The sequence below is a fragment of the Phalacrocorax carbo genome, chromosome 3 (genome assembly GCF_963921805.1).
Source record: "Phalacrocorax carbo chromosome 3, bPhaCar2.1, whole genome shotgun sequence".
In the NCBI taxonomy this organism is placed as follows: Eukaryota; Metazoa; Chordata; class Aves; order Suliformes; family Phalacrocoracidae; genus Phalacrocorax; species Phalacrocorax carbo.
In genome coordinates this window covers 82,357,804-82,374,595 of record NC_087515.1, presented here as the reverse complement: position 1 = coordinate 82,374,595, position 16,792 = coordinate 82,357,804, and the positions used below count along the sequence as shown (strand labels likewise).

Genomic DNA, 16,792 nt, shown 5'->3' with positions numbered 1-16,792 from the left:
AAATTGTTTACAAAAATTTCAAACACCTTCTGCAAAATGTGCTAAACACGTTTTGGTTTTGATAAGGTAAGGATAACAGGAATTGAAGTTTCTGATCTTAGCTGGATCAAAAATTCATGCACCTTTACTGAGCTGCAGAGATGTTAGGTTATGGTAGTATTTGATCATAAGCGTCTTAGAAATTAAGTGTGGTTTTACTACAATTGCCAGTAATTCTGAATCTGCTATCTACCTCAAACACATATTTGAGTGATGTGATAACCAGAGGTGTATTCTGAGCTAAATATCTCCTCTTGTCCTACTTAGTACATAGTCTGTCTCACTGGTTTTTTTTCAGAGGGAGTATTGGGGATGACAAAGCATTGTCCTTGTCTGTGGCAGAATTTTGACATTCCAGTTGGCACATCGGGAAGGGGTAGGAGGACATGGCAGGTTGGAGGCTGGCCTGACTGCATTCCTGCAGAGTAACCACAAGATGGTGCCGCCTTATTTCTCAGAGGGAAATTTAATTGTTACATTTTAATAGAATTTATGTCACAATGCTCACCGATTTTTTAATTGCAGCCTTTCTAAAAAAATGCTAAAGGCTTGTATTCTTTCCTATTGTTTATAATATAAACATCTAATTATGTCATCTGCTTGGAAACATGTTATGAAGCAGACCTTTTTTATCTAGCCAATCTTGACAATAAATGCTCAGTCATTTGCATTTTATAATTGCTTATGCTGGGGAATGACCTGCTCCCTGATTTTAACAGGCACTCAGAGGGCAGTGAATAAGCAATGTTAGAAACAGAGGCCATTTAAAACAATTACTATGTCCCCTTTTTTTTTTTTAAATTGATGTGCTTCAATGTGTTATGGGTTTATGTCCATTTCATACACTTAGTTTTGTATAGCTCATATTATTATCATAAGGGCCAGGGAAAACATTGACCTTGAAGACCATTAATATTTAACATAACATACTGATGATTCTCAGTTTGAGAGTTTTTTGACCTTTCCTTCATTTTTATTTTTGTTTTTAGTTTGTATTTTTTTTTAAAGTCTTGTCTAAGATTGCTTCCATTTCGATACCACCTTCACACAGTGATTAGATGTTACCATAAATGGCAGCTGTGTGGTAGAAACTATGTGTGCACTGCTGAAAACTTTAGGTTAAAATTCACAGTATTGCTGAAGGCAGTGTCGGGAATGTACAGAACATTGGTTGTTGTCACCCTTGCAAATGGTTGTCCTTGCACCTATCCTGGTCATGGTTTCTTTGGAGAAGGTGGTGTTGGCTTGAGAAGTTATCTTGAAATGTGGTTATATTAATGTAGTGGACCCACATCCTTCCCAAGAGGCAAGGAGGGGCCAAGGGCTGCTAGACTGAAAAAGCTGTTGTGCTGTAACCATATGCAGTTGACACCATGTCCTGATTGTGCTTCTCTCAAATATGGTTTAACTGTCCTTGATCTGTTTACATGAAGTTAGTATAAACGCTAACATGAGTTTATATGCCAAGGTTCTTTTGCAGTGTCTTTGCACCAGGATGAATTTAATTCATAATGTCTTAGAATGCTTCTTTTTAGAATTGAGGTGAGCAAAGTACATGCATGTGACTTGTCCTATATGGAATAGTCTTACAGGAAGAAGTTCATCAGTACTGAAATATTTTGGATGCTTCTTTATCTGCAGGATATGTAGGAAGTCAATATTTCTATCATTGTTTTCCTTGTTACCTTAACAGCTGTGCAAAACAAAATTACCACAATAATCTAATACGAATAATGATTTTTTAGGATCCCTTCTTACTTTCCCAGAATACTTTATGGTTTGTGTTTTTTTTCCAAATTTTACTAAATTTGTTTCCGTTAAAGTCTTTTTTATTACTTTCTCAAAAAATGCAATTATGTCAGTGTTACTGGAGTTCAGAGAATAATCCTAATAGTTTAATATCAAAAGCCTTTGATATTTGGGACAATAAGTTATAATAGTTTTGGAACAACCCCAAAGTAAATCCCATCCTAGTGATTTTTTTTTCCTTTCCAGGGGGAGGCAAGTTCAAAAGATTTGAAAGTTGAAAAGCCTGTTCCTCAGGCTACAATAAATGAAAGAATGTGGGCATTCTTGCTAAATCAAAGTAAAAGCTTTGGGATTTATATTCCAAGTAACTTTTATACAACATACAGTCAGTGATGTAGTCTGTATTGTCATGTCATATTTTGTAATGGAGTAACCTCAGAATTTTTAATGTTGGCTGGGAAAAGCAGCAGCAGCTGTGACAGCTCATAAAAGGAAATGTTCTTCCAAATTTAGCACATTGCATTCTGTAGATATGCAGTTGGAAAATTGGGACCTTCTATCATCCTGTACTCCCTTGAGCACAGTATGTGGATGTATAGACTTGTATGGCTAATTTGTGTGAGTGCAAGTACACAGATTACTTGAAGTTGAGGTATTAATTATAATTAAACACCCTCTTGGAAAACATCTAAGCACATATTAAAGGATATTTTCTAATGGAAGGGACTGTTACAAAAACCAACAAAACCAAAATCCCCCCAAACCAAAATCAAACCCACAAAACCCCCCACCTTTCACAGAAATAAAGATATGAAAACACAAAAATGAAAAAGTGGAAAAAGGCAATTTGACTGACTGTGGCATTTTAAAAATTATTTGCAAACAATAAAAAATTAAAACCAAGATCTCTTTTGATTTTTGATTGCAGCTCAACCAATAGCTATTTGATATTGGACCTTGCTTCTGAAGTATTTTTAATATCTTATTTTGCATCATACAAGAAACAAAGAACAGAAAGATAAGAAATTTCTGTAAAGCTGACTATTGCACAAGTACAAATGTAGGAATATGATTTCAGGACGCTTACTATTGCTCCGTGGATACTGACTTGAAGATCAGGGCTTAAATTACAGGTCCAAGTTATGGAATATTTTGTGTTTGACAATAATTTAAAATTCTATAAAAAATTTTTGGAAACCCCTAAATGTAATTTATTTTATAGTAAGTATAGTTCACTTCCACTCTCCAGTAGAAAAAAGCATGATTCAATTCATATAATTAATGGCTCCTCTGAGAAAAAGTATTTTCTTCATTCTCAGAGAAAAAAAAAGTCAGATTATAGAAAATTCATGTCTTTCTAATAATCTTTCATTGTCTTGCCGTAAATATTACTTTAAAAAGTCATGTATAAATATTTTGATACATAAATATTAACCTTTGTGTTTTGAATTAATCAGCTATACTATAGCTAAGTGCAGTAGCAAACAGCTTTTAGTTCATCTGATTTAGATTAATTTGACTTTTGTATAAGCCAGCAAAGTACCAACAAGCACTTCCAGCTGCCTTTTAGATTGAGAAAATATCCTAGACTGCCAGATGAAGCCATGTAATTACAGAGAAACGGATGCTAACCATTTTGATATTATGTAGTGCAATATGACTATAATAGTTAGTGTTTCCAAAACAGTAGAAACTGTTGGCATTAAATTAATACTAATAGTCTCTCTCTGTTCAATATGATTTGAGGCCATGCCAAATTTTGTTAAGTTTATACTATCACACTGAACTATAAAACTAGTACAAATTTTTACAGTGAATAAATAAATGTACAGTGGACTTTAGCTCATCAAACTTTAAAAAAAGCTTTTTAGATACAGCTAAACTCAGGTAAGAATGGTTGTATTTATCTTCTACATTGTCTCTGTAAGATGGACTATTTATTTTCAAATTAAACTCTATGATGTTATATACAGTATTTTAATCCAGATAGATTCACACTCCAAAGGATTAATTACATAACATCATCACTTCCTTTCACCATGCCTGAAGATCAACAAGCCTGACCTTCCTTGGATGAACAGGGAATGAATTTAGATCTAGGATCATCAGTGATTTAACAGGTGAATGAACTTTAACATCCAGTGGCTGAAAGCACCAGATCTCAGGTGACTGATTTTAGTGCAATCAGGATCATTTCTCCTGAAAGGCTGAAATATACCCTGCACAACATACAAAACCATTAAAATGTTGCATTGGATATCATTCTAAAACAGATAGGCAGTACCGTATATTCTGTTATTTATTTGCTCAGCAGCAGCTACATGGCTGAAGTACTATGAATTGCTATCAGCACTTTTTAAACACCTGGCAGTCATTTGTAGCCATTGTCCAGGGACACTGTACTGCAGCAATATGTTCTGGAAGAAGACCTGGACTGGTGTGGCAAGCTTCACACCAGTAGAAATTATTGCCGCTGGCTGAAACACTTATCATCACTGATCCAATTTGAAAAACCCAGAACCAAACTTAGGAACCTGGAGAAATCTGAGACTGTAAACCTCTTTCACAAGAGGTGGAACTGAGTAATAAGGGTAGATAACATCAACTGAATGCTTCTCTTTACTTGTCCAACATAGCACCTATCTCCCTGGGATTAAGCTGCCATCATACCCCTATTTCAGCCAGGTACTGGAAGCACAAAATGACTGCACCATCCTGGTCTGACAAGAGAGTAGGACTGTGTATCATCTGCGTGCTGATGACACCACAGCCCAAATTATTTCATTATCTCCTCAGTGGCCTCATAAACATGTTGAGAGGAGAGATGGCAGGATGAAACCCTGTGGAATCCCGCATGAGAGAGAGCCCTCGGGGCTGATGAGCAATTGCCCTATGCCATCCTCTGGGATTTCTCTGAGAGGAAAGAGTGGAACCACACAAGTGCAAACCCATCTGCCCCAGCCTAGGTCCACAGGTGAGTCAGAAAAATATCATGGTCAGCGCGATGGCCAGAAAGGCTGCTGGCAGAGCTAAACAAAGCCACCTTTGAAAAAGCTTTCTGCACTGGTAGGAATTCCCCATCAGCCACAGGAACTGGTATAGCTGTCAGGCTGCACTCAAGACTGGAAACCATGTTAAATAGTTTCAGAAGGCTTTAAATGGAATCAGAATTACTTTGCCAAAAGTCTCTCTCATCCACCAGAGTGCATTTTGTTTTGTCAGGAAATAAATTTTAGAATTTGAGAGTTGACTGAATTGGTTTTTTGGACACCAGTTGATAATTTATTGAGCAGATCATTTAAGGCAAGCTGGAATCTTATTGTCCCACTGGGAGACACTAACGATCTATGCTAGAAGTAGCCTGCAGTGAGGTCCTGTATGTCATCTAAGTTCATCTCATAACTCTCAAACTCAGTGAGCACTTCAGCCCATGGAAGATTATTTCAGTGTTGTTTTATTACAGGAAGGGTCAGTCCCATCAGATTCTTGAAGATCCTCTCTGTAAAATAGCTAGAAAAGTCCTTGAAACAGTCAGTATTCAATTCAGTTACAGGGTGAAGCACCTAATGCTTCACCAAGCTGTCTGGAACAAGTCTGCTGGTCTTGACTTGTAGATACTATGGTGGAGCAAAACTTCATTTACAGAATTATAATTTTCCTTTTGCTTGGTATTATTGTCTGTATCTGAGTAGGCAATGGAAGCTCCCATCCATTTTTGGCCTGAAAATAATTTCCTAAAATGGCTGCTCATTTTACTTTTACCAAAACAAAAGGTAATAATTGCTAAATCTGAAATTGAGAATATATTGGTGATACTTTCAGCTAATCGATGTGAACTTAGTTTGGGGTGTATTGATGCATTATACTTGGTATGGATTATGGAAATGTGCTACATCAGAAAAGTCTGTGGCACAATATTTTTATACTAATCATATTATCTATATATAGATGCATATGTATATACATATGTATGTGTTCAACCTTTGATCAACAACCATGTATAAGACTAGTAACCTAAAAATCTGATCATTACAAGTACAATTTAACTTCTTTTGAAATGGTAATACTTCAACTACAATGAAATATGACTTCTCTTTTTCTGAGGTTATTTTCCTTCCATTAATTGTGCATCTCTCTGTGATCCTAAGTCAACATCTTGCTAGGATGTGTGCTTCTGTCTAGGGGCTTTATAGTTGACAGGTTTTCCATATACACATTCAAAATCCCAGGAGGAGTGGCATATGGAAGCAGAAACTGATTAGCTGGGAGGATCAGGATAGCACTGTGCACTCATTCTCAGCTAACTTCAATAAGATGAAAACCAGTTTGATTGATATATCCTACTTGATGCTAGAACACTGACCCGTAACATAACAAGACGATGCAGGATTACTGCTGTTACTCTTTTAAGAAAATTAAACAAGGCTTCAAATAATATGACACACAAGACTGGAAATAATGAGCTCCTGAGTAAATAATAGTTTTTTAATGAATCTTGACAGTCAACTTTATATTAACTGCATCAAAAAGGGAAAAAAATATAAAACAGTGATCGATTGGAGATGTTTATATTTAAAACACATTGAATATTATTCACTTAAATCAGACTCTTAAAGGTTCTGCGGGCATGCCATTCCTGTCTTCTTGTTGCTCTTTTTAGGCTGTTAAAAGCAAAAAAACTATGGTGATAGTCTCATAATTCTGTGTCTAACAAATGCTAATATGATTTCTAATTATCTTTCTAAATTCCTATAAAGCAATATAATGAAAACAGTTTAAATATTGTCTAGCTTTTATATTAATATATACATGCAAAGATATGTTTTTCTCTCAGGCTGTAAAGCCGTACACAAGCTGTCTAAATAGGTTGTAAACAGTGGTAACATTTCGTACAATTATTATCTTGATCCTACATGACTTATGAACTGTCATCTATGGCAAATGAAAGAGGTATCAGTTACTTTTATACTCTTGTTTCTTAAGGAAATTTTTTTTTTTTCAGAATTGCTTTGTGTTAAAGAGCTAAGAACTACATTTCTGATTAAAATTTTATCATGTATGCTTGAACTGCCCACTTAGATTTGCAGCTCTTTGTTCTAATGTTTTATAGTGATTATTTTGCTGCAACAGAACAGTTGCACTTAACTGCACTAGTGTTTAGAGAACTGTATCCCTTCCTTCAACTCTTCTACTATTTGGTTAGATCTAAGATGACTTGGAAGGCAGCATTTACTTTCTGGTAACATTAAAGAAGACAACTTACGATTTTGTAAGGGTTGGTGAAAAATCAATAATAACTGATGTTCTTGTAACATGCCTGCAGTATGGAAGGTAAGTCAGGGCAAACGGTTATTTTCTTTAAATTAAGCGGAGGGTCTTGTAAAATATACTAAAGGTGCTCAATTTTATGATGGACAACAGTTTTGAAATATAGCCTATAAGTTCTGTAAACATTTCACTGTTTTTCATTAACAATCTGAATGATCAATTGAAATCAGGATCGTGACATTGGATTGTATTTTCTAAAATCATATCTGAAAATGTCATTTATCTGTCACCAAAAAAAAACGTATTCTAGAGCTGCTGCTTTTTGTCATGTCTTGTTACTCCAAAAGTTGTATCCTAACAGTGAAAGAAGACAAAATTTAACTGTACAGAAAATGGTGACTTTACACAGATCAGAATTGAAATGAGACGAGAAAATGATTTCTGTTAAAAAAGAGGTCAAACAAAGTATTCCTTTGTAAACCATTTTGTAAACATGATTTTACAATATCCAGGAAAACTCTTCCTTATATTTCTCAGACAGAACCCATGAACTTCTCCATGACCTTGAATTAATCTTTTTTAAAATACATGAGTGAGTGCAATTTGGAAAAAAAAAAATTGTCTTATTCATTGCTCAATTACGAAAACAGTGGTGCTGTCTGGGAGCTAATAGTGCTTACTGTTTTCAGACATTTGGTATTTTAAAATACATAGCATACATAAAATATTAGTAAATGAAGTAATTACAAATCAAGTAACACAATGTATGCAGATAAGTTCCCATGAGCTTAATTTATACAAAATAATTTGAAAATACATAATGGAAGAATTTTCTAAATAAAATAGTTATCTCAAAATTGTGTTAACTGTCTTTTTAAGACTGTCAGTCTTGCCAACATTTCTCATTTAATGAGTTTTCAGATCCAGCTAAAATTCTCAGCTAAAATATGTTGGTAAGTTTCTTGAGATCTTATTTTCAGGATATTTCAGAATGTTAGCATCAAGTGCATGTATCTTCTTTCCTCTTGGCTGTTGATTGTAATCCTGTTCCTACTGATATTACCTAACATTAACTTTGGTAAGTGTTTGCAGATCTTTGCAAAAGGTTTTGGTGGACTGATGCATCCTGAAGAGGATTCACTCTGTTTTGGCGCTCTTGTTAGGTGTCTTGGCAAAAAAGACAAGGGGCACAATCTTGAAAATGTTAAGTGCTAACGCACCATTTTTAAATTTAGAAGCATTTTGTTCCTCAGAATGTTCCAGTTAGGTTTTTGATTCTAGAGGTGACAACCATGTAATGGCTGGAGGTGGTGTAATGCTGAGAGTTGCAGCATTTAGTTCTTAATGGATTCCCCGTGAAATTCCCGAGTTCTGTGCTAGGTCCCATCCACAGTGAAAATGCCAAGGTCTGCAAGCCTTAGCAATTTAGCCTGTAAACCATTAGGGAATATTAAATTAAATCTTGCCCTTTCAAAAGATTTCAGGGCTAATTTCAGATTCATAATATTAATTGCAGTTCTGATGTTAAGCAACAGCACTTTCTTAAAAAAAGAGAAAGTCTAAGAGAACTGAATATTTTCTTTCAAAATACAGCTGGATAAGAAGGAGGTACAGTGTCCTCCTTACACAGTTCTAAACAAAGATACCTTAGGCGTGAAGATCTGACATATTACAGCTCAGACTATTCAATTAGAAACTTTAGCCACCTCATTCACACAATGAAAGCCATAAATTCTGTCTTGGATGTCAACCCAGTGTACCAGAACATTTTTGAAAGGGATTGCTAATGAGTATCCATTGCAGAAATCGCTCCATGTAGGCAGCCAGAAATGACTGATTTTGTCCTGGACTTCGGCCTCTGAAGGACTTGTGGTTGACTGCACCAGAGATATATATATACCTTCCTCTCCTTTGGATACACAATTAAACTTTTCTTAGTTGTAGGTGGCTAAACCCTTTCTATCACACCTTTATTTCAAACACAGCAAGAGAAAGGAATATTTGAAAGGAAGAATATCATAGCCAGATTAAGATTACCCTTTCCTTCCCACCTGCCTATTCCTTTATTCAAGCAAAGGGTAAGAGAAGAGGGCGTATTTTCTGGATTTGGGTGAACCCCCTGAGACAACTCATGTTTGTACTTTGTACTCTTTTACACTAAACAGATTTTTACATAAGCTTATTGAAGTCATCACTGAAACAGGAACTACCACTGAAGCCTTTCCTCTGCCACTGTGTGCTATAATCCCTATATATATAAAATCCCTAATCTACAGAACAGGGATTGATGGTCTCCCTCTGTCCCTTTCTCCTGCTCTGCCTCCGTTAACTGCTTCCATGCAAAGTGGAACAGGACCAGTAGCTGGAAGCTGCAAGTTTTTTTACCTTGAAATCGTTTAATGCCTGTAGGTTACAGCCCTTTGCTGAGACACTGAAGCTTAAATCTCCTCTAGCAGAAGACACTGTTGAATTGACGCTCTCAAATGTGTCTCACATTCAGCTCTAATCCTGTAGCTGATGAACGGTTACACAGAATAAAATTGTAACGTGTGCCATGTGTCCTTCTTCAGCAGTTGCCACTTTTTTTGAGGAACTTGATTTGTTAAATCCTTTGAGAGCACACTTACTGAACTGATGACCTTATGCTTGGAGAACTTGAGCGTGAATTCTGGTGGGATCCACGACTAGGCCAAGCACCAATTTGTTTAGCAGAATTTCTACTGATTATGGACAAATGACAAACCTATAAAGTTTAATGTGGAAAACTGAGTGCCTTACTGCTCAGAGTGCCTTCAGCCCTAGAGGTTGGAAGCAGAATGCAGATTTTGATAAACACAGATTCAATTTAAGCTCCCAAAGAACTAGGTACGGTGAGGTGCTTAAATGTTTTCTGGATCTAATCTCCAAACTCCAGGTTTGTATGAATAAAGGAAATGTAACTGTTTACAAATAAAGCGGAGTTCTTGATTGGGGAGATAAAGTAGACAATAATATTTTGACCGATGATCTACCACTAATCACACAAAATCAAACAATGATCAAGAGGTATTTACAGTAACTCCAGGTGCTTTGTCTTCCCCCCACCCCGGACTGCAGATTAGTTATTAAGAAAGCAAAGGGCTAAATTATACCTCAAATTTGCTTTGGGTGAGAGAAATTGTCAGGGGGTTGTCTTAACATCTCAGACTCTGGAATGTGTTATTTAGTTAATACATTTCTCCACTGGAGAACATTTAAGTTAAACTATATGATAGAAGTGGTTGATTCACAGACCCTAAAACTGAGATTCCTCTTCCTTACTTCCACATTTCATCTGTACTTCAGTCTCACACTGAGAAGAGGCTAATTGCTCATCACATTACTAGCAGTGGAGAATTCAATCAGAGTGAGGGAATAAGGGAGATTTTATTTTACCTTTGAAATGTCTTGCATTGTAAAATGGAAAAAGGGCTTTGAGGATCAGCTTTTGATGAAAACATGTTAATAAACTGTTTTTCAGATAATATGCTCTTCATAAAGATCAATGAAACTGAATAATTTTTTTCAAACATATACTCCACAAGTGTTAGTCAGTAGTGGCAGAAGTGTTTAGGTACAGAAGATATTAAAAATAATGGAGTAGATATTTGTTTTCAGTAATGAGTCTGCATTTTAACAGTACTTAAACATTAATTTAGGAAACTTTCTACACTAAAGGTTGTTGTTTTGTTGAGGAACAGCTATTTAAATCATATAGACATTAAATGTATTATTTTGAAATACTGGCAAGGAGATTTTGCTGAATATTTGATATACATGTTACATTCAGATGCTATCCTCTAAGACTAAACTCTGTTAACAGAACATGTTTAAAATATTTTTGTGTGTCATAGGCATCCATAGTCAGTAGCTCCCAGATAAATAATTGTAGAGACAAGGTGATTTTTTCACTGAGTCATCACAGCTCGATAAGTCATTTTGATTATTATCTGATGCATATTTAAAAGAGAGCAATTTTTATGAACTCTAGGCTGAGACAAAGCAAACTTACAAGGCTGACAAGACTGTGCCAGTAGAGTGAATCTGCTTCCAGACATTGCAGCTGGACATTTCTTACAGATTTTATTTTTTTCTTCTTCCTCTATTTTCCTCTGTAGAGGTCCTTCTGTAGTGCCATGGTAGAGGAGCTAAGGATGTCTCTGAAGTGTCAGCGTCGATTAAAACACAAGCCACAGGCCCCCGTTATTGTGAAAACAGAAGAAGTTATCAACATGCACACGTTTAACGACAGAAGGTTGCCAGGTAAAGAAACCATGGCATAAAGCTGGGAAGCCAAATACCCCAAGCACAAACTGTCGTCTTTTTTCCAAACAACCTTGCGAGAATGTTTCCTGTGGAAATATGCAACCTGTGCAAAATAAAATGAGTTACCTCATGCCGCTGTGTCTATGAACTAGAGACTCTGTGATCTCAGCAGTTGCAATGGCCAGACTCGAATCACAAGCATCATGGATCAACCAAGTTATGCGGGGTTACACTGTTTGTCATGGGTTTCCACCATTCTGAATGAATGAATGTTCCATGTGAGTTTTGTGGCTGGTTTCAAATGCAGTCTCAGTGAGAAATTACAGGTTCCTTTTGAAGTTCAACGGTTGCCAGGAGATGGAGAATGAATGTCCAAGATACTAACAACGGAAGGAGTCTAGTAAAAGTAATATCTCAGAACTGTAGTGGAACAAGAAACCATATGTTCTTCTGAACTTCCAAGCATAGAAGAGTTGGTAACTGCTGGTAGACTGAAACTACCATCTGGACAGGTGATATGAGCTTCCTGCATGGGAGAAATGCTAAAGTGAAGAAACATGAATCCCATCAATAGAAAGATAAACATGAGGATGCTCACCTGCTTTTTGGACTGTCTGTGTCACTGAACTAAGTAAATAAATAATAAAATAAAATTTAAAAAAATCAGTAATTTACCTGGGCTGGAACTTTGATCTAAGAAAACAACAAAAAAAATTCCATAATTTTGTCCCAATTTTTAGATGAATGAAAATTTCTTTAGTACAAAGGAATGTATCTCACAACCTTTAGATATAAGCAATTACTTTTTTTTCTTTAATTGTGAAAAGAGGGAGGGGGGTGGGAAGCTGTGTATCTCACACATAGAGGGCTTGCATTTTAGCCTCAATGGGTTTTGAAACCCTTGTTCCTGCTACTAATTGAACTCAATGGAGCCTGTGCAATTCTCGCTAATATTGGAAGTGGGATGGGTCACCTAAAGGAAGTGAATGTGGAGAACTTTAAGGAGGACTGCATTTTTCAATACAGTCACAGTACTAAATGAACAAAATTCTTGAGCAGTTTTTTTTTTAAAAAAAATGTTCAGGTTTATTTGTGGAAATGCAAGATTTCTATGAAAATAGTTTTTGTATGGAAATTTTTGTAATACTTTTTATCAACAAAATAAGAACATGTGTTTCTGTCAGGGGTGTGATGCCAAGCATGAATGGTAGTGCGTGTGCACCACCAACGTTTGGTGAAAACTATTTTTATCAAGAAAAAGGAATCTTAGAAGAGACATATTTTCAAGTTAGATAATATAAAAAATAGGTGCACTACCACCACTGCTTACCATGCTACACCCCTGGTTTCCACTAGGCTGATAACATACTGTCATGAACAATTGTGTGTAAATGGTAAAAGACACAGACCTCTTGACCACATTGTGATAACAGTTAAAGTGCACTCAGTTTGCTGTTTGAATCCAATGCACAAAATTAAAAAAAAAAAAAAAAGCATTAAAATTATGTCAGTTTTAGTTGTTTTATTTTTGCTGTGTGATTTGAGCAACATACGTACAGTACTTTGTGTCAGTACTGGTACTTAGCCTCAGCTTAGTGCCCTATCCTGCCAATTCTTGCCACTAAAAGCGTGTCCAGAGAGTTTTCTGGGATTTGTGAGAGAAGCATTGTGATAAGTTTTTGCAGGATCCGGCTCTTAGCTGCTTCAAAGCTAATTTATATCTTCTGTCTGTGGTGAGTTCCTGGACACAACATTTTGAAATAACTGCCCTACAGATGCTGAATCTTGCACCTCCATCTACTGTAAATTTATTTGTATATCAATTTAAAAAATGTATAGGATGGGCTATGTAGGAATATTATGTCAACCAAAAGAGATTATGAAGATGGTCTTTATATGGAAAATAATTAATTTGGCTAATTAAAAAATATTAAATTATCATAGATAATCGGTCATTGGTGAGTAATGAGAAAATTTGTTTACTGGGATTTAATATAATCTTATCGTCATCTTTCTAGAACAGGAATATAAGATATATCATCCAAACTGTAGAAATTATATCATGAAATCTGGGGGGAAGGGGGAGGTTTGTGTCTACTACCCAGTTCTCATAAATCTTCACAGAGATTGAGCTGGCCATTTCCATTGTGAATAGGGACTGAGAAAGCAAATTCTCTTATATTTGTGAGATTTTCATCCCAATTTCTGTGATAACAAAGAAGAGGTTGTCTTCGTCTGAAGCATAAATGAGATAAAAACACCTTCAGTAAAGATTCTGAAAAATATACTTATGTAATACATATTTAATTTTGAGTTAATTCTTTAAAATACAAAGGGAAAGCAAGCAACTGTCATACAACACAATGAAAACTCTTAATTATGATGGTTTGGAATGGAAAAAATAATTGGCTATTGCATTTGATTGATGATTTACAATAAAATTTGTAAAATCATGTAATAAAATGCTGTATTATATTCAAACAAACCTTTTTTTTCTCCATTAAGCTTGTTGAAATAAGCAGGAGTTCCATTCTCACCTTGATGCACATGACTAATTCTCATTAAGATTCATGTAAGCCAAAACAAGCGTGATTGCAGAATATGTCCCAAATATTTTATTGGGTCAAAATCCCCCAAGGAACAAGAATCCTAATGCAGATGTAGTGTGGCTTAATTAAGATTTCAGTGAGAATTTCAGCCTTCTATTATTAAGGGAAATATGCAAAGTAACTGGAGATTTGTATTTAAGATTGTGACTAGAAATGCATGGCTCCACAGATTCATAGTAGGATAATGGTTTTTTTTAAAAATTATACACTAATTCATCCTGTTACTTTGTTGTGCACTAGTAATTATTTTTATATTTTTCACAGAAAATTAAGACATTTAATGAAAAATGACTAACAAAGAGTTGATCCCCAAAACAGTGGAAAACACTACTCGTTGTTTAATACCCCAAAAAGCTCAATAGTTCATTTTCCCTTCACTGTTATGAGAGAAGTCCTCTCTTCTGAAGAAGACTTCCTCATTTTGAAAGGCCTTTGAATGGCTTAGTCCCAAATGCTCACGTAGTATAAACGTCTGCAGTGTCATTAAAGTCAATGGAACTACACCAGCTAAAATCAAGTGAGTATCTGGCCCATGACGATTCAGAATCCGTATCTAACTGCTTTTTCTGGTTTCATGTAATAGCCCAATTAGTCTGTTGATTTCCCAGGACAGGGTGATGGGCGATTCTCTAACTGACCTTGAATGTCACTCTAGAGGAGACTTTTAAAGCAGTTATAGATTAGTTATATGGTGCTACCTGGTGGATGAAAATTGGAGGTAAAAACTGAGCAGGACCATTTTTTTTTTACTGTATCCGTTTCAAGGAAGGTCGAAGTCTATAATCTTTAAGGATACTCAAGATTTCAGTTGGATCTTTAGGTTACCTCAGCATGGTTATATAGCAATAGATAACTACATGGGTATTACAGAATAAATGACCAAAAAAAAAAAACCAACCAAAAAAAAAAAACCCCAACCCTTTAGCTTTTCAAGAAATGTCATTTGTGAAGAACTAGTAGTGAAAATTCTGAGCCAAATAGTTGAATGAAATCAAGAGATATGTGGTGTTTATAGTAAATGAGGATTTAGCCCATTATAGACATCAGCAGGGTACTTAATAGTATTCTCCTATACAAATACAAACATATCCAGGGAGTATCTGGTAGTTTTTGGATGAGATATTATTTCTGAAGTTTCTATCTCAATTTTCAGTTGAAGAATTCAGTATAGGTTGAAAGAACCTGTTCTTCCCTGTTTATATTACTTGAGGCTCTGTGCAATAATCCTTCCTAGTTTCATCATAGAATCTTCCAAAAAAACCCCCAAATAACATTGTTTAACCCTACTACACGAGCTAGTTAATATTTCAGAATGGAAAAGGCATAATTTATGAAGAAAAAACTCCACCTAAATCCAAAGCCTCAAATAGAAGTAGGAGAAATGAGCTGATATTCTACACAATCAAAATGTTTTCAGAGAAAAGGAGTCTTGAGCAGAGTTATCAGCATACAAAGAGGTAAAAGACAATGCTACAACCTAATTTTTGTATTATTATTATTATTATTATATTAAGAATATTAGAAAAATATTTAAAGTACTTTAGACACAACTTCACTCTAGTCTCCAAATATCCTAGAGTCTCCAAATACCTCAAAAATCACAAAATATGATTGAAATGTTGACTAATTTGAAAGCAGTGTCAAAACTCCTACTTCAGAGAAATCAGGATTTTGTCCAATACATTCCCAAATGTGTACTGATACAATATTAAAGGCAAAATAAGATACCAGCCTGCATTTAGGTGTACAGGAGCAATTGTGCTTTTTGTCATATTTTAAAAGATGTGTAAGAAAAGAAAGGGTCACTGAGGTTGACTCGTCAGACATCCAAGACCATTGCTTTCCAACCTCAGATATGTTAGTCTCCTGTTCCCTTCCAGTCTTGCCTCTTTGCCTTCCTACAAGCACCTCTGACACTTTCAAATTTCTTTTCAAAACCTTTTTCTTCTGGCTTTCCTATAAATTGTAGTTCTAATTAAAAATAAAGTTACTCAAACACCTCATCTCCCCAGTTTGTATCCACCAAGATAAACACGCTAGCTTTTCATGTGACTGTAATCTAATTGTCCTTCTCTTCATTTACTACCCCTCTCTGTCCCCTGCCTGTGTTATCTCCTCCTGTTGTTCTTGTACTTGCCTAGACTGTAAGCTCTTAGGGGGCAGGGAATCTGTCTTTGATTTGTTCTATGTAGCACCATGAACTATGGAGCTATATAAATAATAAAAAAGTAGATCTTCTTAAATGATGTTTGAAGTAATAGTGATCTGATTGACTGCCAGTCTAGTAATATATTGTTTTAGGTCATTGCCTGAAATCCTAATCACTACAGCAATAGAATAATCAAAAAATAAAAATAATAAAACCAACACAAAGGAGCTATCACACTGATTCATCTTACTGGAAATTTCCCTATGTGGTCAGGGTATAGAACACCATGTTCACATATTTCTATAAATGTTTTAATAGGAAATCAGCTACATTAAAAACGGGAAAACATGAAGTGTTATATGGAGGATGAGCTTTGCAAAAGAGAACTTTTAATTGGTTTAAGCTTGGAAAAGCTATGATTAAGCAGTTTGTTAATTTAAACAACAGGCACCTTGCCTTCCTTCATTGTATCTGCCCACTTAGATCAACAAGTTTCTCATTGTCAAAATCTATGCTAATCCTTTTTTATTATTTTATGAACATCACTAGACATCTTCTATGAATGATAATTTTAATTAAAACTAAAGAAATACTTCCTCTTGTTCATATCGAACAACACTAGCTTTCTATGACTGCTGAAATGACAGAATTGTGGGAATTTGAGAAAAATGCTGACTTGAGATAAATGAAAAGA

At 35.4% G+C, this 16,792-nt stretch overlaps 1 protein-coding gene across 1 annotated transcript in view; it reads left to right on the top strand.

The window, feature by feature from the left end:
* GRIK2 (glutamate ionotropic receptor kainate type subunit 2) overlaps positions 1-16,149 on the top strand; it is a 417,871-nt gene extending 401,722 nt beyond the window's left edge. Inside the window, exon 16 of the mRNA XM_064447555.1 lies at positions 11,193-16,149. Coding sequence (XP_064303625.1) covers positions 11,193-11,357 — 165 coding nt within the window. The 3' untranslated portion in view covers positions 11,358-16,149. The remainder of the gene's footprint in view (positions 1-11,192) is intronic.
* Positions 16,150-16,792: the final 643 nt, after the last annotated feature.